Genomic DNA, 25185 nt, shown 5'->3' on the forward strand with positions numbered 1-25185 from the left:
GTCAAGAGAATAGTCACTCAATAAGAAGCTTTGGGTTTTTTATTGTTGTTGTTGTTAATGTGATCAATCAAAGATCCCATCCCAGATTTTAGTATTTCCTGAGATATCATACACATTATTTCATTTCGGAAATGACATCGACATCAATGAATATCTTCCGATTTGATCTCGTTCTTACACGAAATGAAGAAGAACATTTCCTCAAAGGAGATGACCGGATGATTCGATTCAAGGGAGAGTCAATCATGTTTAGGAGGCGCCAAATGGGTGGGAAAACAAAAGACCGAGGAAATAAAATTGAATAGGAAAGTGTCAATAAGAAGATCACAAGTAAATTTTCCGTTTATTTAGAAAAAGAAGAGAAATTAATTAAATCTCATTCAGGGAAGTCATTGCACTTACGACTGAACAATTGATTTTGAACTTGAAAATGTACTTCCGCATTACACAAGGTAAAAATAAATGCCAGTAACAACCCGATGCTGAGGAACCATTTCCATTGTCTGAGGTCATACAACATTATCATTATCATTTATTTATTTAACTGTGAATCTTTCTCTCTAAAAAAACAGTTTATTCATGGCCTTTGCTCCGTTCATAATGACTTCCATTAAATTGGAATAAAAGGTTTGTCCGTGTTTTTTGTTCAGTATTGAACTCACCCAAAACAACTGCAACGTTTACGTCACTTGAAAACTGACCGATTCTAACGAAGAAAAAAAATTTTCAATTTGTATTGGTTTGGAAAGTGCTCAGAGTGTTTATTTCCTATCATTGAAATTCGAACTTTTAGGTATAATACGTAAAAAAAAAATAAATGAATGAGTAAGAAGTCCTTTTACCATGTGAAGTGAATTGTTCTCGTGTGATGCAACTCCTTCCCTGTTTATGGTTCCAGACCATTAATTTGATCTTATTTTTCTTCGAATCAATTTCCGTCAGATGAATCGTTTGATTTTTCTCGCCTAAACTGATGATCACTTACAGGTCCTTACCTGTCTTTTTTTTTGGTATTTTATTAAAAGGAATCGCGTAAACACTCGTGTTTAAAGTTCACCACTTTCCCATGGTGGCGATATTCATTCCGTTGATTGATGGAAGGCGGCCATTATACTTCATCGTATCGTGGAATTAACTTCGCACTCCGATCGATGCTCATCAACATAGACATTTTGGTTCCATCATAAGAGTGACATCATGTTGAAAGACGTCACCCTCTTAGAAGTTTGATAATATATTTAAATCGTAAGTGTGAACCACGTAGGTTGTAAAGTAGATTTAATAAAATAATACTTTGTATACAATTGTTCCGCAGTCACACCAAGTTATTTGCATATAGCCGGCTTTATAAAAACATCATTGCTTAAGTCGGGGGTCTTCAACTTTTAGAAATTGCGGGCACAAATTGAAACTTTCCATGAAGCCCGTGGGCATCCAAGGCATACCGTGGTATTCCCGGTTATTAAACTGGGTCTCCAAATTATTGAACACTTTTATTTATTCTGTGTGAAATTATTTTCTCAATTTTTTCTTCCTTCGCCGATTCCAATTTTTTAAAATTTCCTTTATTAATTCTGAAATTTCTCCACATAATTCTGAATTATTTTTTCATAATTATTTATTTTTTTAAATTAATTATGAAGTTATTTCTTTCCCCAAATCTCTATTTTTACTGGATTATTACTTTTGACAAATCAATCTGAAATTATTTCTATCAAAAGTTCTGCAATTATTTCTTTAAGTAATTCGGTAACTATTTTTCATTAATTATAAAGTTTGATTAATTATGAAATTATTTCTTCCAATAATTCTAAAATATTTTTTTTATTAAAATTTTTTTCAGCATTTCTGTAAATTTTACAATTATATATACCTTTTGGATGCCGAATTTTGCCTCTCGAAATATTTTATATGAAACAATAACTGTCCCAAAAAATGTATTGGCTCCCACGAATCCATTATGACGGCCTTTTTAATGCAGCAAATGCATATCATTGCTATCGAATCTGGTAAAAGCATCTCTCACAGTTTTAAATAAAACAGTACAGATTTCAGTGGCCAGTGCTCTTTTTAACAGTTTTTCTTTTTTGTAATTTAATCGTTTTCCTATATGAAATAGCCATTTTCTCAAAATGGTTGACGGGAAACGGCAAAAAACTCTGAAGGCCACATTTGGCCCACGGGACATAGATTCAAGACCTTCTGTCCTAATTTTTCTTCATCTTTCCCTTATTGTCTTAAGTTTGTCCCCTCTTGTCCTTAGTGTGCCCGTTACCAATAAAATGAAAGGAATAGGAAAAGGACTCCTTAACTTTGGAAAAAAATAGTCAGCCCCCGGTCTACGAACGTAATCTGATTCTGAAGTCATTTGTAATTTGAATTGGACACAAACCGAAATAATTTCCCCCACAGGAATCAATGTAAAATGAATTAATCCGTTCCTGGGGGATCTAAGATTTCTAGTATAAACTTTTATGACTACTCCTGGACATAATGCAAAACAGATTGCAATCATTAAACTAACACTGAAAACAATTTTCTCTAGAGAGAGAGAGAGAGAGAGAGAGAGAGAGATAATTGAAGACAACCCCAAACTTATGAAGTAACGGGCTTATATCCCATTACGGAGCAGAACCGGGGTGGGAGGGGGTCATATCTAGTTTGCTTGAATTATTTAAGTGGCAATGAGACGAGATATCTCGCCTCCATAAAACTTTTTTGTAAAGTTGATTTCTCACAGGAAACTTTTCCCCCCATACCCCGTAGTTTTAACCTGCTGAAAATCGAAAGAATACCTACTTCATTAAAAAAAAGACATGTCATTTGAAGGAGATTTAGTTATTTCCAATTGCCAGTTAAAGGGTTAATATTATCTATAATCTCATTGTCAAAGCTTTCGAAATTTCTGCTGTCAAAGAATCTGGCCACTATTCCTTCCAAACATAATTTATAGTTCTGTAATTTACTTGTTACTTTATCAACAAGAACTACAAGCAATGTAATATGTTACAATGCTTCAGAAGTCTGATGTAACATGTTACAATGCTTCAGAAGTCTGATGTAACATGTATGATGCTTCCGGAAGTCTGATGTAACAAATACAAATACAAATACAAATACAACACCACAACAGGCAAAATGCCCAACGAGGTGGCTGATAAAAAGATGCCCATAAAAATATGGTTGTCATATGTTTCAAAAATACAGCAACCCCATTAAAAATGCAATTAACATTTATGTTAACATTAACATGTATGATGCTTCCGGAAGTCTGATGTAACATGTATGATGCTTCCGGAAGTCTGTGAGCGTTCATTGTTTGCATTTTTCCTTTATTTGCAAACGCTAATCTCTTCTCTCTGTACCTGTTTATCTAGCACTTCAGTATAAGTTACTGAAAAGAGACACCAAACAAATGAAATTGTTTGAATCGAAAAAATGATCAAGGCTCTGATGGAGATAGCTATAGAGAACATAATCAGTAATTTTGATATAGAGAGATTTTCTGTTTTTTTTCTCTCGATTATTCTTCTGGCTTTTGTATTTATATATTCTGCATTTACCTATTTTCTTTTCCAGTAAACTGTAGCATCTGAGAATTTGATATTTTCAAAGATAAACATAGAAAGCAGTATATGGTTATGAGCTGAACTTACTGCAAACATAGAAAAATTTGCGACAAATTTGTCACTGAAAAATGGTGCATGACAAATTCATGGAAATGCGTCTGATGAAACGTATGATAACAAGTGTACGAAAAAAATGGTATGTATATTTTTGCCACGCCTCAAGAGTGACAGTTATTCCGATTACATGATACCCATAGCACACAAGACCAGAGAATGAAATTTGGAAAAAAAGAGGAATTTCTGAAATGTGGAACCTGTTAGATTCACGTTTCATAGAGACGTATAGAGCGTGTTAAGGTCTATGGGTTTTGTTTGTAGTTTGTTACACAGGGTGTTTGCGCAGATTCCCACATTCTGTGCATCTTCCTAATCTGGTGATTCCGAATGTGTGGAAACATGAGAATGAGTTTTTTTGTTATGACACTTGGAACTTTGCAGAACTCCTACTATTTTTAAGTCAGTACAAATTTACAATTTTAAACAATTTCTTTTAACTTTTTTTCAATTTTTCTCTCAGTGTTTTCATTGGAAAAGGTTTAACCAAGGATGCTTAACGTTTTGTGTTCTACGGACAATTTGTGTCGGAGAAATTAAGTGCACGGACCCACTGTGCTAATAAAAGGAATAAATATGAAAGCCACGGACCCCTTTACAAAATAATATTCTGTACGTAGCAATATAAAAACGTTGAGTTAATTCAAGGAAACAGTTATTTTCCGGATATGATGCTGAGGTAAACTCGAAAATAAAAGTCATCACGTCTCCACCGGGACTCGAACCCAGGCCCCCTTGCATACCGAGCAAGCATGCTACCATCTACACCACTAGAGACATGCCCCTACCTTCCTTATTTCACGCCCTGTGGCGTGAGGCGCTGAAGTAGAGGCAGTAGTAGTAGCCTTGAGTTAATTGTTATCTAATCGAAGCTCACAGCCCCCCCCCCCCTAAAGTCTCCCCAAGGACCTGTGGTTAAGACCGCTACTAAGTGAATAACCTTTTGGCTGCCTCAAGTACGTACGCCGGAAGAGGAAGTGTGCGTTTCATTGTACATTGAATAATTATTGGGGGGGGGGGGGGGCTCAGTCCCAATCACTAAATGTATTCTGGGCTCAAATGGCCTCAACTCCCAAGTTCCGGCACTTGGTACGTGTGTGAACGAAAGCGAAAAACCATCAGATCAGTTGTGATAATATGAAAATAAATAAACAATGTTCATTTGCTCGTAATACGAATCATTACTCGTTAAAGGAGCCTAAATTTGTTCAAAATTATTGCTCGTGATGCGAATCACCCTTTAAGCAAAGTTATAATGTATTTTTTTTTTTTTCAATCAGGAAAATTCCTTTTGTATGTGAAAGGTGCTTCTTTGCCCAGGTGGAAACCGGAAATTTCTTTCTAGGAGGTACTTCAAAGTAAGGATATGCAAAACGAGGCAAACGTTTGAAAGATATTTTTCGACAAAAAATATTATCAGATGGCATGAAATGCTGTGCATCAAGTTGTGATCCCCATCATGATTAGACGACCATATTTGATCGAGAAAAATACGAGGAATTGGGATCATAAATACAAAGCAACGCCGAGTGTCATCAAAAGTGTTGGCAGTAGTCGGCCAAGTAGCCAAATATTGCTCATATATTACCCGTGATGAGAAATACAGTAATACAATGGGTGTACTAAAATGCATTTTATGGGGAGAAAAAATTTACATGTGGCAAAATTTTCAAATTTTTATTTGGCAAATATGAATTTGTTTTGGGCATTTCTTGTATTTTCTCAGACACCCTGTGAGGCAGTTTATCTCTGTTAGCACTTGTATTTCAATTTCTCCATGTGTGAAACGAATATTTATAGTAATTTCTAACGCAATTTACAATTTTAGCGAATCACCTTCATCCTTGATTCTTGTAACGATTCATTCATTATGCATTGAAGTGAGAATCATGGGGAAACAGGACATTTTTGTATGAAAAAGGATCCAAAATATCCCCATCCCCGATCCAAAATACTTTGGATCAGGGAGTGCGCAACCTCCAGTCCGTGGACAAAATACAGCCCATGCATGGCCGTGGTTCTATCCAAGTTGTGAAAGGTATTCCGGTATCAATACAGATTGTTGCAGCACCAGGTTTACAAACTTCTAGGAGGGGTAGGGTGCATCCAGATGACTCGAAATCACGTGTAATGCAGGGTCAGAAAAGCTTTCCTGACGAGTTGGATGGCGTTGTACGGGAGTGGTGGTTCCAGGTATTTTGTGCATTGGGCTAATCGAACGCCGGATCTATCATGCCTTGATTACTTCGCAGGGAGTCCTCAGACTGGAGGCGTATCCAAAACATTGGTGTATGATACCCCTGTTGACAACACTGAGGAACTTCTTGTCTGCATTGCAGGGAATTCCTAGACATGCCCGGATCTTCTGGAATGTTAGAAGTTAAATGTGCCTGAGATGTGAGACCTGCATTACTGCTCGTGGGTGACACTTTGAACACCTTCGACCTCTGTTACTTTTTCAATGCACGTTTATTATTAAAACGCGTGTTCACTAACGTGGTGTCCTTTCATTTCTGGTGTAAAAAAAGTCAAACGCACAAGTAAAGTTGAAAATTACCGCTAAACATTGTCATAGATAGATAAAGTTGTCAAACAGAACTAAAAAAAATAGTCAAAGGCCAAAAAAATTGCAAATCACTGCTAAAAAAAAGTAGTCAAAGGAAAGTAAATTTGCCGATCACAGCTAGAAAAATTATCAAAGGCCAATAAAATTCCAAGTCACAGAAAAGAATCTAAAAAAAAAGCATTTAAAGGCCAGTAAAGTTGTCATCACTAAAATGGCTGACCTAAATCACTAAACTGACCGCCAATAAAATAGAAGGATTAGAAGGATACTGCTAGTCACAATAGGCAAAATGTAACTTACCCAAAAAAAACATAAATACTGTATTTGACAAAAATGTGAGATGAATACATTTATATGACTATAATTAATTATGATGCAGTTATAATTACCGCAATATAATTTATAAGTTAAGAAAATCTTAATTCTTGGTTTCAAAAATTTAAGTAAGTCTTGTTTAAAATAAGAAGAAAAACAGGACATCTTACGAGAAAGTTGAAATATCCAAAATTTCCAATCATCGTGGTAAGTTTGATAAATTTATCACTTTTATCGGCGAATATGCACAATACCCAAACGTCGTTGGTAAATTAGATAAATACTAAAAAGAAAGATCAATTTTACCAGTGATTATGCATAATACCCGAATGCGGTTGGTTGAAGTCAAGTTAAAGATAAGGTTGTTAAATAAGAATTCAACACCGGGTACAATCATAAAATTTGTTGAATAGGCGTTAATTATAGCTGGGTTACATTCGTTAAATAACAGTTTATTATATTCGGGTCTAATATTATACTCACAAAAACATGTAAAAATTTGTTTAATTCAGGAATTTGCTAAATAAGAGTTCGTTATATAGGGGTACAATCATAAAATTTGTTAAATTAGAGATCATTATATCGGCGTATGATCGTAAAAAATTTTAAATAGGAGTTCATTGCATAAAGGCCATATTTCAGAATTTGTCAAGTATAGGAGTTATTTCAGGGGTCTTCGAAAAAATTTGTTTAATCAGAGTTAATATATCTTGTTCAGACTCTTCCTCACAAGTGCGATCATCTTAATAGTAAATTTCATCACTAGAGCGGGAGCATTTATCTATAATTTACAATACGAAATGGTGATTATGCATAATCGCCAGTAAAAGTGATAAATTTAGGACATTTCTATCAAACTTATCAAAATGGTCAGTGATGTCGATAACCGTATTTATCACATTCACTGTAGCACATACAGTCGAATCCCGTTATAACGAACTCCAAGAGACCGAAGAAATCCCTTTGTTATAACGAAATTTTGTTATAAAGGAATTCTAGGTTTTTGCATTGTTCTTATGCAAACATTGAAACTTATGCGGTTTCATTCAAGTTTTCTCCGCTGCATTACTTTATTTCACGTTACATTTCTGAAATTTGTGAGCGCTATCTGTTGACAATATTTTTCGAATCTAGTTTCGTTTCCCTCTTTATCGTCTGAAATAATGTTATATTGCCATTTTTGTTTTATATAGTTTAAAAAAAGATAATAACAAATAGTTACTATAAGCGTAAACCTAGTATTTGAAGAATTATGGCGCTCACACTGATACAACAGTTGCGTCAATTTTCCCCTTAAGAAACATAATCTCCAAAAAATTGACTACCAATCATGTTATAACGTTCAAATACCGACAACCGCAATTTAAATTGAGTTCCATTTATTAATAATTAGCTCCGAGTATTCAGAAAGTGTTTTTTTAACAGATTATAATTGTAGACAATACAAGAAATCAATAATTACATTGTTCAACTCTGATTTTATTGCCAAAGATATTTCAGTGATTTTAGAGTAATTTTGTTCATGGATCTGGCGTTAGTTTTGACAGATTGGCTCTTGTTTTTGAGTGTGTGTAGCAGTAGTAGGTAGGGGCTCGGGGATCCATGATGTTCTTAAGTCAGCCACCTCGTTGGGCAATTTGCCTGTTGTGTCGTTGTATTTGTATTTGTATAATTAAAAGATATTTCAGTTGTTTCAAGGTGATTTCGGGGTGTTGATTCAAAATATGTCATTGGTTTTTCTAGTTTTTGAGATTTTTCTGATTTTAACCACACACACAAGCGTCATTGGTAAATTTGATGTACACCATAATATTTTCAACTATGTTATATAAAACTGTAAGTAATAATATTTTGATTTATTTATTTCAAATTATGCGTAATACCCAAGCATCGCGTTGTTGGTAAATATAATAAAAAAGTGTCGTTGGTATATATACTTCAATGTGTCGTGGATCATTCAAGTGATCAGGGAATATACCACAGGACACTTAAGTGATCTGAAAATGTGCTGTGGGTAACTTCAATGATCTAGAACTGTGCCGCGGATTAGATAATTAGATTATCTCTCTGAATTCACCGTGATACACTCAAAATGATCTGGGACTCACTTAAGTGATCGGAAATTTGTCCTAAGTCATTCAAGTGATCTGTAAATATGTCTCGGGTCACTTAAGGTATTCGACTACGTTCGAGAGTACTTTTGTATAAAATGGTGCAGGAGGGAACTTTAATAGCATTTTCGGATAAAAAGCGTCTCGAAACTGTGAAAACAACAATAAATTTTGTGCTACTTAAATATCATTTTCTGTGAAATAGTCATTTTTATGTCAAATTATAAACAAAATTAATGTAATATTTAAAACACTGTTGCAAAAAAAAAATTCTATGAATGTAATGCTTTGTTACCTTTACAGTAGCTTTCAAGTTAAAAATAAAAGAGATGAAACTCGCAGGGAAAGGGTTCCCAAAGCGATTGATGATGATTTTAAGGATTGCAGGAATTAAGGATTAAGGAAGAATAATCGAGAGAAAAAAAACAGAAAATCTCTCTATATCAAAATTACTGATTACGTTCTCTATAGCTATCTCTATCAGAGCCTTGATCATTTTTTCGATTCAAACAATTTCATTTGTGGTGTCTCTTTTCAGTAACTTATACTGAAGTGCTAGATAAACAGGTACAGAGAGAAGAGATTAGCGTTTGCAAATAAAGGAAAAATGCAAACAATAAACGCTCACAGACTTCCGGAAGCATCATACATGTTAACTTCTGAAGCATTGTCACATATTACATTGCTTGTAGTTCTTGTTGATAAAGTAGCAAGTAACTTACAGAACTATAAATTATGTTTGGAAGGAATAGTAGCCAGATTCATTGACAGCAGAAATTTCGAAAGCTTTGACAATGAGATTATAGATAATATTAACCTTTTAACTGGCAATGGGAAATAATTAAATCTCCTTCAAATGGCATATCTTTTTTTTAATGAAGTAGGTATTCTTTCGATTTTCAGCAGGTTCAAACTACGGGGTATGGGGGGAAAAGTTTCCTGTGAGAAATCAACTTTACAAAAAAGTTTTATGGAGGCGAGATATCTCGTCTCATTGCCACTTAAATAATTCAAGCAAACTAGATATGACCCCCTCTCACCCCGGTTCTGCTCCGTAATGGGATATAAGCCCGTTACTTCATAAGGTTGGGGTTGTCTTCAATTATCTCTCTCTCTCTCTCTCTCTCTCTCTCTCTCTCTCTCTCTCTCTCTCTAGAGAAAATTGTTTTCAGTGTTAGTTTAATGATTGCAATCTGTTTTGCATTATGTCCAGGAGTAGCCATAAAAGTTTATACTAGAAATCTTAGATCCCCCAGGAACGGATTAATTCATTTTACATTGATTCCTGTAGGGGAAATTATTTCGGTTTGTGGCCAATTCAAATTACAAATGACTTCAGAATCAGATTAAGTTCGTAGACCGAGGGCTGACTGTATTTTTTTTCAAAGTTAAGGAGTCCTTTTCCTATTCCTTTCATTTTATTGGTAACGGGTACACTAGGGACAAGAGGGGACAAACTTAAGACAATAAGGGAAAGATGAAGAAAAATTAGGACAGAAGGTCTTGAACCTATGTCCCGCGGGCCAAATGTGGCCTTCAGAGTTTTTTGCCGTGGAACGTCAACCATTTTGAGAAAATGGCTATTTTATATAGGAAAACGATTAAATTACAAAAAAGAAAAACTGTTAATAAAAGCACTCATCAATGATTTTGCAAGGATGATGATTTTTCGATTGGATCAGATACATGAAATCAATAGAGGTTTTCGTGATATTATGCCGAGGTAAGCAGGAAAAAAAGTGCTCTCCACCGGAATCGAACCCAGGACCTCTTGGATACCGGGCAAGCGCACTAACAATTATACCATAGGGAGATGATCCTTTTCTCCTTAAAACACGTACAGTAGTGGTATAATGGTAAGTGCAATTGTTCTGTATATAAGAGGTCCTGGGTTCTATTCCCGAGGAGAGAAACAACGATTTTTTCCTGTTCAACTCGGTATATTATCTAGAAAACGTCTCTCCCTCTGTTGATGTCATGCATTTCAGTCGAGCAAAAAATCATCATCCATCTCTACTGCCACCGCCTGGAGGCCATTAGCTGAAGTTACAATAGGCTGCAGTCTCCACTCAGCAGGTCACGCTACTATGCGTGGTTTCGAGGAAGAAATTATCTGCTGCTCTCTACGGCAGGGTTTTCCAACGTAGAGTTTCACGCGGAACCCCTGATAGCTGTTCTTGCGAACCCTTGATGATAATGAGAAAGACAACTCAAACGAATTTTTGAATACAGTAAAACCTCGATAAGTCTTCACCTCATGTTATCGAAAAATTATGACGGCTTAAGCGGAGTGAAGACTTAAGAGAAGTGCTGCTGGTTTTGATGTGTAGTATTGTGAAAATCGTATAAATTTAAAGTAATATAACATTTATTAAAATATGAATTAAAATTACAATAATAAGAAAATTTATAGATTGCAGAAGAGAAAAAATTTAAATGTTTACCTTTTTAGAGTTCTTATTACTTAACTTTTTATGTTAAAATATACTGGTACACTTTGATTTATACTATTAATTTTTAATTCAGACTAATCAGAGCCAACTGTTAGAATAGTTAGCTTTTCTTCACAACAAAACTACTGCACATTAATTTTACAAATAGATGAAATTTAATTTCAGTGTTTCGATTCTTTATCACTAGTTTATGAAACAACTACTAGGTAATCTTGGTAAAATTTATCAAGGTAATCTTTCACATGCTATCTACAAGGTGATCTCGAACACTGTTCACTTTGAGGGACTTGTTGAGGGCCCGGGGTAGGGAAAAGCACACATAAGAAGACCTCAACTTTGGAAAAAAATGTCTGGTTTTTCAACAAGGATAATTTGTTTAAAAAAAGGGCTCCACTAATTTGGAGCCTTAAATTAGTGGGGCCCATGCAGAAATAAGGTCTTGCTCGAACTGTCCTTAATGTTTCAAAAACTTTAGTCAGCAAATGAACTTCCTCAGCGTAACTATAGTTACTTGAACTGTTCCGTTTTGGTACATAAGACTTTTATGGTGACTTTTAAGCATATGGCAATGTTGTTAACTAGCTATTTTATTTTTTTAAAGAAAGCCATAGAAATTATCTGTTCCTCTCTCTCTCTCGAACTTTTTTCGGGTGACGAGTTAACCGAAATTTGCGACGAGTAAGCGAGGGTTTAATAACATTGTTGTCTATGAAAGCTGGACAAGCCTGAAGAAAAACGACGACTTAACCGGAGTGACGAATTTTTATAGGGTGACGACTTAACGAGGTTTTACTGTGTTTATCCAAAAAATAGCGTGTCACACTACTACCGTCTCAACACATCATAGGTCCCTGCATGGGCCCCTCAAGGGGGCGGGGCTGGCGAAGCTCCAGCTCAGGGGGGGGGGGGGGGAGGTTGCTCATCAATCATCATTTTTGTTTTCCCACTATAAGTTCATAATACAGGGACTGTGAAGAGTCTAACTTCAGGGAGGACCCACCAAAAGATCTCAGGCTACGGGCCCTACGGCAGGATGCGGTGGTCATGGGTCTCTATGCTGCGCCCGCTTGAACTCACGAGGTTGAGTGAACTCATTAAGGTTGAAACTCACGAGGTTGGGGGTGCACGATGTACACAGAGATGCTCGCGGGGCAAGAAAAATGTTTTATTCCTCCATGAAATGCTGCTCCCTATTTATTTTCTTCCAGGTTCACATTCTCTTCAATTTCACGTGTACAAACTTGTTGTTTCTCTGCGCACAGAATTTCGATATCTGTGCGGAATCAAAAAATAACATGCTACCTTTTATACACATTATGGTGATTTTTTCTCTGCTCAGCAAAAGCTCTGTGTACATGGAAGCATTCTCAGCGTTGTTGACCAATACGAATCTAGATGCGTGATTAAGGAATCAAAATTTAATTTTACTCCTCCAAATTTTGTTGAGGAATGAAAACACTCCTTGAAATTTTTCACCCCTCAACACAATTTGGGGGAGGAGGGTAAAATTGAATTTTGATTCCTGAATCACGCATCTAGATTCGTATTGGTGCACACCGCTGAGAATGTTTCCGTGTACACAGAGCTTTTGCTGAGCAGAAAAAAAAATCAGCATACTGTGGTAGCATATTATTTTTTCATTCCGCACAGATATCGAAATTCTGTGAGCAGAGAAACAACGAGTGCAGGTGAAAATATAGGGAATGTGCCCCCAATATGGAAAATATAAAGGGGTCATTCAAGTATTACGTCAGCGTCGATGGGGGGGGGGAGAGGGGATTTCCGACTTGCTGACTACTGATGCCAGCAGGAGGGGGTTTGGATAATGCTTACATCATCGACCACTCTTTATGAAAATATGAAATATTTTAATGGCATCTCTTACTAGGTGCTCCAAAAAGGAGAAACTTTTTCGATAGTTTGTGGGCACTTGAAGTAACATTCCCCTTATTGATAAGTGCCCTACCGTAGACACTTTAGTGATCTCTAAATGTTTCGCGGATCCAAGTGCTCTGGAAATGCGTCCGGGCCGCTTAAGTGCTCTGGAACTGTGCCACGCATCGCTCAAGTGATCCGTAATTATATGCCGTGGAACACTTAAATAATCTGAGAATGTACCACGGATAACTTGAGTGATGTAGAAAAACGCACTGGGGGCCAATTAAGCAATTAAGTACTCTAAAACTACGTCACATGTCACTCAAGGGATCTCTAAATGTGTCACGGATGGCTTAAGTGTTCTGGAACTGTGTCCCAGGCCATTTAAGTGATCTGAAAATGTGCCAAGTGCCACTTAAATGCTCTGGAATTGTACCACGGGACACTTAAGCGATCTGTAAATGTGCCGCTTAGTTCATTTTTACAAAATTAGGTTTGAGGAGGGCAGGCCGCACCAGATAACCCCCAGGATCATATTTGGTCCGCGTACGAAAAGCATTTATGCGATTTATCATGGCTTAGAGAGTGGGTCGCGCAATGAATTTATTAAAGATAAACTTTGAGTACATAGCCTTCAAATAACATTGAAATTAACATAAATTGATTATAATGACATACAAGAGTATTTTATTCCGAAATTTTAATTAAAAAAAAATTTTTTTGCATTAAAAAAATAATTTTTTGATCGTCGGGGGAAGGGGCACGAGCTCCTCTATGCCCCCCGTGTACGTCTCTGATCCCTCCAATATGCGTTAGGATTTATCGGGACATAGCTGATGACGAAATGCTCCTGACCGTGGGGGGGGGGGGGGGATTCAGAGTTTTGCCGACGGGGGAGGTCAAAAATGGCTAAAAATTTGCTGACGTAATACTTGAACGGCCACAAAGGACCCTTGATACCACTGAAACAAAAAATTTTATTCAGCTCAGCTGCAGCCGGAGTTTTTAAGCTGATGCTTAGTATTTTTCAGATTTCATAGATGGCAGCAAGGGTTCCGATGTGTAACGTTTTTATTTATTATTACGTACTCAATATGCCAGAGAAGCGTTGATCTGGATCACTAGAAATGAATAAACTTGGGCATGAGGACATATGTTCACTCATTTAAGGCTACGTTTACAAGAGATGACGCTAGCACGCTACTATACCACTTTTTACTCATTTCGTTTGTTTCTCAATTGAAGGAGGAAAATATAGCCTGATTCTTAATAGAATACCCCCAGGGCCTTTCTAACACATGGGCCTGCCAATCACGATCTGGAAGGCCTTTTCGGAGGCATAGGGGCAGAGGTAGTTAGGTCGTAGTAGTTAGGTAGTTAGGTACTTCACGGTAGTTAGGTCAGGTGCGTTGATGAATGGCAGGTGCACGCTAAAATTCCAGTGATTAACAAGGTCCGCATAATTCTACGGGACCCCCCTCCGGACGCGGATTTATAGTTTTGTTACCTGTGGGATACACAAATTTTGCCACCCATTTAGTCTAGTTTCCTTGACTACTCATTCCTCTAAATTAGCCGCCCTGCACTATTTAGCTTGCTTAGCCTCCCCTCCCCCTCCACACCTTAAATACGCGTCTAGGTCACTCTTTCATTCGTTCTCATGCTTTCACACACGTTAGGTCACTGTTTTCGTTCCTCGCTCACCAGGTCATTCTTTGGTCACTCACATGCTTACATACTCTCTAGGTCAGTCATTCTAGTGGGTCTGGATTTTTCTAAACGAATACATCTCGTTAAAGTTCTAAACCATAGTTTCCCAACCTTTTTTTGTCCCATCGCCCCCTTCTTCAGAATTTTTTTTCTCCCAGCGCTCCCCAACGCAATCTCACCCATAGAATCCTATGCTATACCCGTAGCTTCTACCGCCCCCCTGGAACATTCCATCGCCCCCAGGGGGCATTAACGTCCACGTTGGGAACCACTGTTCTAAACGAAGAACAGCTTTGAGAAAATCAGTAACAAGAAAGTTTTCTTCTTCTTTGAAAGCTCAAAATGTTCCTGGATTTTTCAGGGGTTCAGTAGCGTTTGATTTACGTGGAACCCCAAACAGCTGTAACGGAACCCGGGGTTCCGCGGCACACCAGTTGGAAATCCTTGCTCTATGTTATAATGGTAAGTGCGCTTTCCCGATATGCAAGAGGTCCTGGGTTCGATTCCCGGTGGAGAAAAACTGCGCTTTTTTTTCTTGTTCACTTCTGCATAATATCCAGGTATAATATCATCGTATGGTATAAGTTACACTCAAGTCTTTTAATGTACATGCGAATTTCCTGATATTTCCTTACATATCGTCTATAAAACACCGTAATTAGACAAATATATATGATAGACTTTAGATTTCGGTTCATAACTTTGACAATATAAAGCGTAATATTATATCAGAATTTCGTAATGATACAATCAATAGATATTCATGTTTCGTACTCAAGTAAAATGTCAAAAATGTCTTCCTCGTAAAAGACGTTTAATTAAATTTAAGTGATACTGAATTTGTATCTAAATGACTGGTCCTTTTGATCCCACGATAGGGGCCAATTTTTTTTTGTCCCTGTTATTCAGAATTCTCTCCGGCACGACCACACCTTCCGCGGCAATGAGCTCATATCGCATAAGCGACAGAGCGCCTGTTCTTGCTTGGTCTGTTCTGACCCGCGGCACAACTCCAGAGACCACTCAAGTGTCTCGCTGCCCATTTTCAGATCTTTTAAGTGACCAGCGGAATAGTTCCAGATCGCTTAGGTGACCCGAAGTGCGTTCTCGGATCACTTGAGTGACCTGCGGCGCAGTTCCATATCATATAAGTGGCCAGCGGCACAGTGCAAAATCATTTAAAGTGTCCCACGGCATAATTTCAGATCACCGCGAACTGCTCCAGATCACTGAAGTCATCAGTGGCATAACTACAGATCATTTGAGTGACCTGTGGCATAGTTTCAGAGCCGTTAAATGGCTGGCGGCACAGTTCCAGATCACTTAAATGACCACGCAGCAGATATTTACAGGTCGCTCAAGTGACCCACGACACATTTACATATTACTTAAGTAACCTGCGGCGCTGGTTATTTACTTAACTGAAAATTAATTAAGTGGTTATTAAATTAAGTGGCCCACGCTGTTCCAGAGTACTTGATTAAATGGCCCGCAACGCTGTTCCAGATCACTAATTAAGTGACTCGTGGTGCTGTTCCCCAGCACTTGATTGAGTGGCCCACGAATCTCTTCCAAAGCACTTGATTGAGTGGCCCACGAATCTCTTCCAAAGCACTTGATTGAGTGGCCCACGAATCTCTTCCAAAGCACTTGATTGAGTGGCCCACGAATCTCTTCCAGAGCACTTGATTGAGTGGCCCACGAATCTCTTCCATAGCACTTGATTAAGTGACCCGCAACGCTGTTCCAGAGCGCTTAATTAAGTGGCTCGTGACGCTGTTCCCGAGCACTTAATTAAGTGGCTCGTGACGCTGTTCCCGATCACTTAATTAAGTGGCGCGTGACACTGTTCCCGAGCACTTAATTAAGTGGCCCGCGATGCATTTTCCAACTAATGAAGTGGCTCGCATGGTCCTAAAGGTTGAGTACCCTTGCGTTTAACACCGATCCAGGAAACAATTCGTATCGATTCCGCCACTAGAATGGTCTGTAATGAGGCAAAAGAAGTAAACAAGCAGCGGTGTGGTGCTTGATATCCAACGCTACACACACACCACAGATACTTCCAGGGTCCATCTATATCTCTTCCGTCCGAAACAAAGCAAAGAACGTCATCTCGGTTCATTAGAGCGTTTAACATGTGAGATCAACAGGAGTTTATTGTTTGCAAAACGTGCTCGAGAGCATTTTATCCACTCGTCCATGTTCTTCATCCTCCTCCTTCCCTTGATTTTACTGATGTCTGTATATTCCCATATGGGTGTATTTGAGAGATATACATACAGTAACACACTTGAGCAACCGGAACCAACTAGATACGGTTATAACAGTGAAAACCTCAGGGTCACCGAACCCCTTTCCCACCCTAATTTTTGGTTCGAAGAGAGTGTTGTTCAACCCTTCCTCGATATTATAATCGCGAGACGGACGCAGATCGACATCGGGTCTGGGTCTGTCTCGGGGAAAAAACAAATGATAATAATAAAAGGACATGCAATATCTTATGGTTTTGGTTCGATTGATGCCGTCCTTTAATGCTTGCAGATAATTAAAAACGCATCGATTACCCTTCTTCATCCATTGACTTTTTTTTTTCTTTGATCGATTGATATTATTCTTGGAATCAGACAAAAGCCTGATTGTATTGTAAGAATACAATGCCTTTGATAATTTTTTTTTGGCTATAATTGGCAACTATACTTATCTTTGACTATTCTTTTTGGCTACAATTGGCAATTTTATTTGCTTTTGATAATGTTTTTGGCGATAATTTGCGATGTCTCGTATGGATGGTGAGTTATTTTCCTCAAAGAGTAGAGCTTAGGTAGAGATCATGTTGTTACTTTTCTACCGTAAAGCTTTCGCGGGCCGCATTTGGCCCGCAGTTGTGCACTCCTGCCGTTCGGGAATGCATCTGAGATGAAAAAGCTGCGGTTGATTATCGCGAATGCTAGTTTTTAAAAAATTTTCTGCATTCATTTCTGATTTCAGCAGCCTAGTAGAGTTAAATAGTTCTTTATGAGGCTATGCTAGAGAAAACACTATACATAATACTCATAATATTGTTTATTTATTTAATTTTAAATTTAATCACAGTTTTTCCAACACATACAATCAGAATAAATAAATACATATTTTTATTGGTTATTATGATCTAAACTGATTAATATCACAAGTTTTTTGATATTTTACAAATCACTATTGTCGCTATCATAATTATATGTAGTAATACGGTAGATAGCGTATACTTATGCATTACTGTGAACGAATTTAAGAAAAATGCATTGACAACATGGGTCATAAATGGGTCATATGGGGTAATAAAACGCTCAACGATATTCAAGTTGAAGACGTGGAGGTCCTAAATCTTCTAAGAAATGTATGTGCAAGCAAAGCACCAGGACCAGATGATATCTATCCCAGGGTTCTCAGGGAAGGTGCTAATGAATTGTTGGGGCCAGTCGCACAGATATACAGGAGTAGTGTTGCTGAGGGTATCGTCCCGAGAGATTGGAAACTGGCTAACGTTGTTCCGATATTTAAGAAGGGTAGTAGAGAAGTGGTGTCTAATTATCGTCCAGTGAGTTTGACGAGCTCCCTCTCGAAAATTTTGGAAATTATCATCAAAAGGCAGTTTGTGAAGTGGATAGACGAGAATAATGTATTGTCGGATAATCAGCATGGGTTCAGGAAGGGGAAGTCATGTGTAACTAACCTCCTTTGCTTCTATGATTACGTGACTAAGGCTTTGGGTAAGAGCAAAAATGTCGACGTTGTTTACCTTGATTTCCAGAAGGCATTCGATCGGGTCCAACATGGCAAACTCTTGAAGCGTTTACACGAGATTGGAATAGGGGGCAACTTGCTGAATTGGATAGAATCGTGGTTAAGAGATAGGTCGCAACGAGTTATGGTGAACGGGGAATTCTCTGGTTGGACAGACGTCACAAGTGGAGTTCCTCAGGGAAGTGTCCTTGGCCCCATACTTTTTTCACTTTTTATCGACAAACTCGATCAGGGTATCGATGGAATTACTAGCAAATTCGCAGATGATGTGAAGCTAATGGGGGTAATCGGAAATGAAAGCGATAGGGAGTTGCTCCAGACCAACTTAAACAAGATTGCAGCATGGGCAAATGAATGGAGCATGACGTTTAGCGTAGATAAGTGCATGGTCGCTCATTTTGGTTCGAACAACCCACGGTTCTCTTACGAGTTGAATGGTGTCACTATCCCGGATGCAACTAGAGTCACCGATTTGGGAATTCTCATTGACGAGCGACTTAAGTTTTCTGAACATTGTTCAGCGGTTGTCAAAAAATCGAATAGAATGCTTGGTCTCATTTTCAAAAAGGTCTCTTCGCGTTCTCCTAAAGTCATTCTTCCGCTTTTTCGAGGCTTAGTTCGTCCTGGACTGGAGTATGCTGTAAGGTTTTGGAGACCATACCTACAGAGGGACATAGACTTGGTTGAAGGGGTGCAGAGAAGAGCTACGCGTGTCCTTATTGGCACACGGGGCTTGAGGTATGAAGAGAGACTTCATTTTTTGAATATGTTTACACTGGATGAACGCAGGTGTCGAGGAGATATGATCGAAGTGTTCAAAATTTTCAATGGGATGGATAGGATGGACCATGAACTTTTAGTACACCGCCAATCGACTGCTTTTACAAGGGGACACCAGTATCGATTGGTGAGGGACAATGCAAGGTTATGGTGTCGCAGGGAATTTTTCTCCAATAGGGTTGTTAATAAATGGAATAGCTTACCCCCGGAGGTAGTAAATTGTAACACAATTGACACGTTTAAAAAGAAATACGATAAACATGTTGGGGTAAATCGAGAAGCTATCCATTCTTAGAATAAGACAACCATAAGTATTCTTTATGGGCATTGTATAATATTTTATCATGTGTATATATTGTTTGTAATTTGTGTTAATTGCATTTTTAATTGGGTTGCTGTATTTTTGAAACATATGACAACCATATTTTTATGGGCATCTTTTTATCAGCCACCTCGTTGGGCATTTTGCCTGTTGTGGCGTTGTATTTGTATTTGTATTTGTATTTGTATAACAGTGAGTCAAGTAGTGAGTGAGTGACCGAGTGATTAACCAAAGTAAGTGACTATGTGAGTGGGGTGAGTGATTAACGGCCGTATTCACAAACACAGTTTAAACTACAACCGCAGGTGGAAGGATTGAAGATCGAGACGGATTGGTTAAATTGAGGATTTTAACCAATCCTGGTCGATCGCTAATCCTTTAACCTGCGATTGTAGTTTAAACTCTGTCGGTGAATACGGCCATAAGCAAGTGAGTTAATATGTGAGCGAGTAAGTGACCGAATGAGTTTATGAATGAGTAATTGTATGAGTGAGCGAGTGAGTAACTATATGAATGACCGATAGTCCGTCACTTATTTTTATATTTATCAAGATGTTGGTTTACATCGATCATCTTCAACATGGTGCTCGGAACATGCACGGATCCAGGGAGAGAACAATCGCCCATCCCGGGAGCTGAGGGGATAAAATTTCTGTCTGGCAAAATATGCGACGATTTAACGAACCTAATGGTGTCTTCCTGCACTACAATCGCTGCTGATGGTGTCTGCCTCGGCTTTATTCACAGCTGACGTTGACAGCAACCACTCAATTCATAGCTAAATATGTCTGCCTCGGCTTTATTCGCAGCTGATGATGTCAACCACAACTCAATTCAAAGCTGAATATGTCTGTCTGAGCTTCATTCGGAGCTGAAGATGTCTGCCTAAGCTTCATTCGGAGCTGAAGATGTCTGCCTAAGCTTCATTCGGAGCTGAAGATGTTTGACTTCACTTCATTTGCTGTTGATGGTGTCTGCTCGATTTCATTCACAGCTGATAGTGTCTGTTTGATTTCATTCACAGCTGATAGTGTCTGTTCTATTTCATTCACAGCTGATAGTGTCTGTTTGATTTCATTCATAGCTAAAGATATCTGTCTCCACTGCATTCACAGCTAAAGATATCTGTCTCCACTGCATTCACAGCTAAAGATATCTGTCTCCACTGCATTCACAGCTAAAGATATCTGTCTCCACTGCATTCACAGCTAAAGATATCTGTCTCCACTGCATTCACAGCTAAAGATATCTGTCTCCACTGCCTTTACAGCTGGATATGCCTGATTTCTCTTTATTCTAGCCGGAAGATGTCCGCTTCATTTGTAGGTGGAGATATCGCCTCGGCTTTATTCACCAGTGATGGAGACTTCCTCGGCCCCATTCGTAGCTAAAAATATCTGCCTAGGCTTTATTCGTAACTGAAGATGTCTGTCACGACTTATGCGACTAGCAAGTGACGATATAACTTTACTGTGAGGAGGTGTTGGGACCAGTGGATGAGAGAGAGGTCATATGCGCGGCGGCCAGGCTCAGGATGCCCTCGGCAGACCAATATCCGAGAAGACCGTTACATAACTCGACAAGTATGCACAGCGCCAACTGCATCATTGTCCGCTATTTGGACAAAGGCAGCAGCTTTGCTACAGGCCCCTGTGTCTGTCCATACCGCCGCGAGGCGCCTTGCTGAAAAACATTTGGTATAGCGACGGCTCATTGCGTGTGCTACCAATGACACCCATTCACCACCGCCTCTGTTTGGAGTGGCGTCGAGCTCCACAGGATTGGACCGCAAACGAATCGAGATTCAATTTGGGCGGTTATGACAACCATGTACGTGTGAGGCCCCGTGGCGAACGCCTCAATCATACCTTCACTATACAGCGGCACACCGCTCGTACAGCTGGTATGATGGTAGGGGGTTCCGTCGCATACGAAACCCGGTCACCTCTAATATTTATTCATGGTACCCAGCGGTACGTTCAGGACATCCTTCAGCCACATGTGTTGCCACTCATAGCGGGCCTCCCGGGAGGACTTTTCAACAGCACAATGCTCGACCACACTTAACAAGGGTGTCACAGCATAGGCGGAGATAGACTTGGAAGTCTGGGAGGGGCACGGCCATATTTGCTGGGGGGGGGGCACGATGATGATGATGCCAACTCATGTAATTAGATCAGTCGACTCCACCTTTGATGCTGGACCCCCCCCCCCCCGTATCTCCACCCATGTGTCACAGGAATGCCTCTACCACATCAACACCCTTCCTTCCCCTAGAAAGAGTTGACCGAATGGAACAAAATTATATATATGTGAGATTTGTCACAAATCAACCCCCAGATTTGTCACCAATCGATAGGATAACATACGGGACCTGTATGCCTCAATGCCCACCCGTATCGAATTGTGTATTCAAGCTAGGGGTAGCCTAACACTGTACTAGAACCTCCATTCATTTGTAGTTTTTCCTGTAACAAATGATTCTTTTGCTTTAATTATGTTATCACTTACTTATATTAACGTTGTACTCACATATATATAATTTTGTTCCATTCGGACAACTCTTTCCTGGTGAGCAAATTTTTATGACAATGAGTGCACATCAAAATTTTCTTGCAATATGTCCTATTTTATAAAATGTTCTATATTTCTACGAGAAAGAACATTTAGAGTGAATGAACGCTTCAACACTGAGTGAAAAAACGCTTATAATTTTTTTGTCCATTTTCTTACACTCGCTTTTCATTGCCCTCTAGTGACGTGATTATGAAAAAATAATCAACAAAATCTCTCACGAATATAATTAATTTAAAAAAATACAAATTGATTTGAAAAAAAAAATTCTCTCGAATTTTAGACATTCGAAAATATTACGCTTGACAATTAATTGTAAAAATAATTTACAAATATGTTAATGCCATAGGCTCCTTGATCAGCGGCTTGTGGTTCCCGCAAAGCTGGGGGCCTTTGAAGATTTTCATATATTTTTGTTTTCAGGCTGTAAATTCACTATAGAAAGGGCCCCCAAAAAGTTTTTCTAGGGATCCTGCTGCAGGATATGTAGGGCCATCATTCAAATATCCTTCTCGAAAGGAAGAGTAGACGGGAGCGTACGAATGATTGACCTTTGCAGGGGGTTTTGTTTGTGGGGGGAGACAAGGAATCTTAAAGTACAAATAAACAGAAATTGATGAAAATAAGACAAAAAAAAAAATATATTTCGATATTCTAATTTTTTATCTTTTTCTGAGAGAGGCCGCGGCCCACATGATAGTACCGGGCCTTCAGGGTGAAGTTTTTTGCGGTAAATTATTTGCATTCAAATGGTGCTAATATTAGAACGAAATGATCAAAAAAGACGTTTTAATGTAAATAAAGCAGAAATTTCACACCAGTTTATACAAATGCAATTCCACAACAGGCAAAATGCCTAACGAGGTTTGGCTAAGAAAAGATGCCCATAACAAATATGGGTGTCATTTATTTCTAAAATACAGCAACCCAATTAAAAATGCAATTACAAAAACTATAAACAATACATATATATGGGATAAATTATTATGCAATTACCATAAAATGATTTATGGTTGTCTTATTCTAAGTACGGATAGCAGTTCTATAAGTATAACTGACAGTGCAAAAAATTTTAATTTGCTTAAAAGGAGAAGTTTGTTACAACAACAGTTTTCCTTGTGATTGTGAGCTCTCGTTACAACGAACTTTTACTGCATTTGTATGCAAAATTTTACTCTGATTAACGTAGTTGTCGTTGGTCCCACATATCGCGTGACTTCTGAGTATTACTATATTTTCTAATTTCTGAATTACTAAATACTGGATTATTTTAAAATTATTAAAAAGAAGGGGGAAAATATAAGCCTGAAAAATGTTTTCACGAAAGAATAAAAAAACGTAACAGAATTGATAATTAATGATTAATGTGATGCTGTATAACCAAATGATAACCGCGCCAATATCATACATATACAGGGTGCCCTGTAAGTGCTAATGTGGTCTTTATCTCATCAACCGTCAGTCATAGAGGTATGATTCCAATTTTAAAAAATGCTCAAAAGGCGTTCGAAAATTACCCTGTACCAGTTTTAAGAGTGAATAGACAATGTGTCACAAGATAAAAATCACACATTTTATACGGTCTTCCTGTTCTCTAACTTCCAATTAGAAAATTATTGCCCTGTATCTCCTAAGGCCAACAGAAAAAATTCCATATTTCCAAGTACAACATTCGCTAACATATTTTGATTTCAAAAATAAGAAAAAGTTATGAAAGAACAGCAAAAACTAACGGACAGCGCTCTTTTCCATCAATCATGCTGTCCTTTCCCAACATTGCTCCTATTTTTTAATCAGAATATCTCAGCGAATATTGGGCTTAGAAACTTGAATTTTTTGTTGTGTCCTCAGGAGAGACAGAGCAACAAATTTCTAATTGAAAGTTAGAAGACAGGAAGGACCGTATAAAAATGTAGATTTTTTTTTATTTTGTTACACACTGTATATTCTCACTCTTAAAACTGGTACAGGGTAATTTTTAAACGCCTTTTTGAACCTTTTTGTTTTAAATTGAAACTATATCTCGAACGACGAACGGATGTAAATTAACACTTATAGGACACCTTGTATAACGAGCAAGAAAGGTATGATAGTAAAAAGAGCAAGAGAATAACATTTAGGCACGCGACCAGCCGTCATTCCTTTGGATCCGCACCCGTGAACCAGAAGCAAATATCTTTTTCTTTCATCACCAGATACCAGTCCTCTTTTTTTTTTCGATTCGTCTTGCGTACGTACGCTAACTGGTGTTTCCCGTTCGCTATACATGGTTTGCGGCGACCACCTATTGCTCCACCCCCGCCATTTATGCAGTTGGTGCCTCCCCGCTGGTAGCGTATAAATACCAGCGGCGTCGTTGCTGTTCGTCTTTTTTCACAGCTATCTGTCTAGTGATCCAGTTCATAACCACCGATTTCTGGAGTTCTGCTCGAGTGTGGAAGGAGAAAAGTGTGTTGCTGTGTAGGATAGAAGTGACTCGTTTTGTGACTTTATGGAAAGGACTTTCACGGTTTTCGGAACAACATTGGAAATAGCGTGATTTGAATATTATTAATAATAATGGGATATAAACGCCGTTCATTGTGTGGATCCGTACTCGGCTGCTATTTCATGTTTTTCACGTGTTTAACGTCAGGTAAGTGGCATTCCCTAGTTGCTTTCTCTTATGGCGATAATTCTAATTTCTCTTATGGCGATAATTCTAATTTCTCTTATGGCGATAATTCTAATTTCTCTTATGGCGATAATTCTAATTTCTCTTATGGCGATAATTCTAATTTCTCTTATGGCGATAATTCTAATTTCTCTTATGGCGATAATTCTAATTTCTCTTATGGCGATAATTCTAATTTCTCTTATGGCGATAATTCTAATTTCTCTTATGGCGATAATTCTAATTTCTCTTATGGCGATAATTCTAATTTCTCTTATGGCGATAATTCTAATTTCTCTTATGGCGATAATTTCGATTTCACTTATGGAAATAATTACGATTTCTCTTATGGGA

The 25185-nt window shown here is 38.2% G+C and overlaps 1 protein-coding gene across 1 annotated transcript in view; it reads left to right on the top strand.

Moving 5' to 3' along the window:
• The first annotated feature begins 24552 nt into the window (after window positions 1-24552).
• Window positions 24553-25185, top strand: part of LOC149070541 (uncharacterized) — a 46760-nt gene continuing 46127 nt past the window's right edge. Inside the window, exon 1 of the mRNA XM_089249097.1 lies at window positions 24553-24813. Coding sequence (XP_089105223.1) covers window positions 24738-24813 — 76 coding nt within the window. The 5' untranslated portion in view covers window positions 24553-24737. The remainder of the gene's footprint in view (window positions 24814-25185) is intronic.

Source organism: Pholcus phalangioides, unplaced genomic scaffold, assembly GCF_987345545.1.
Source record: "Pholcus phalangioides strain wild (caught in Gottingen) unplaced genomic scaffold, Ppha-v1.0 ptg000021l_1, whole genome shotgun sequence".
Classification (NCBI taxonomy): Eukaryota; Metazoa; Arthropoda; class Arachnida; order Araneae; family Pholcidae; genus Pholcus; species Pholcus phalangioides.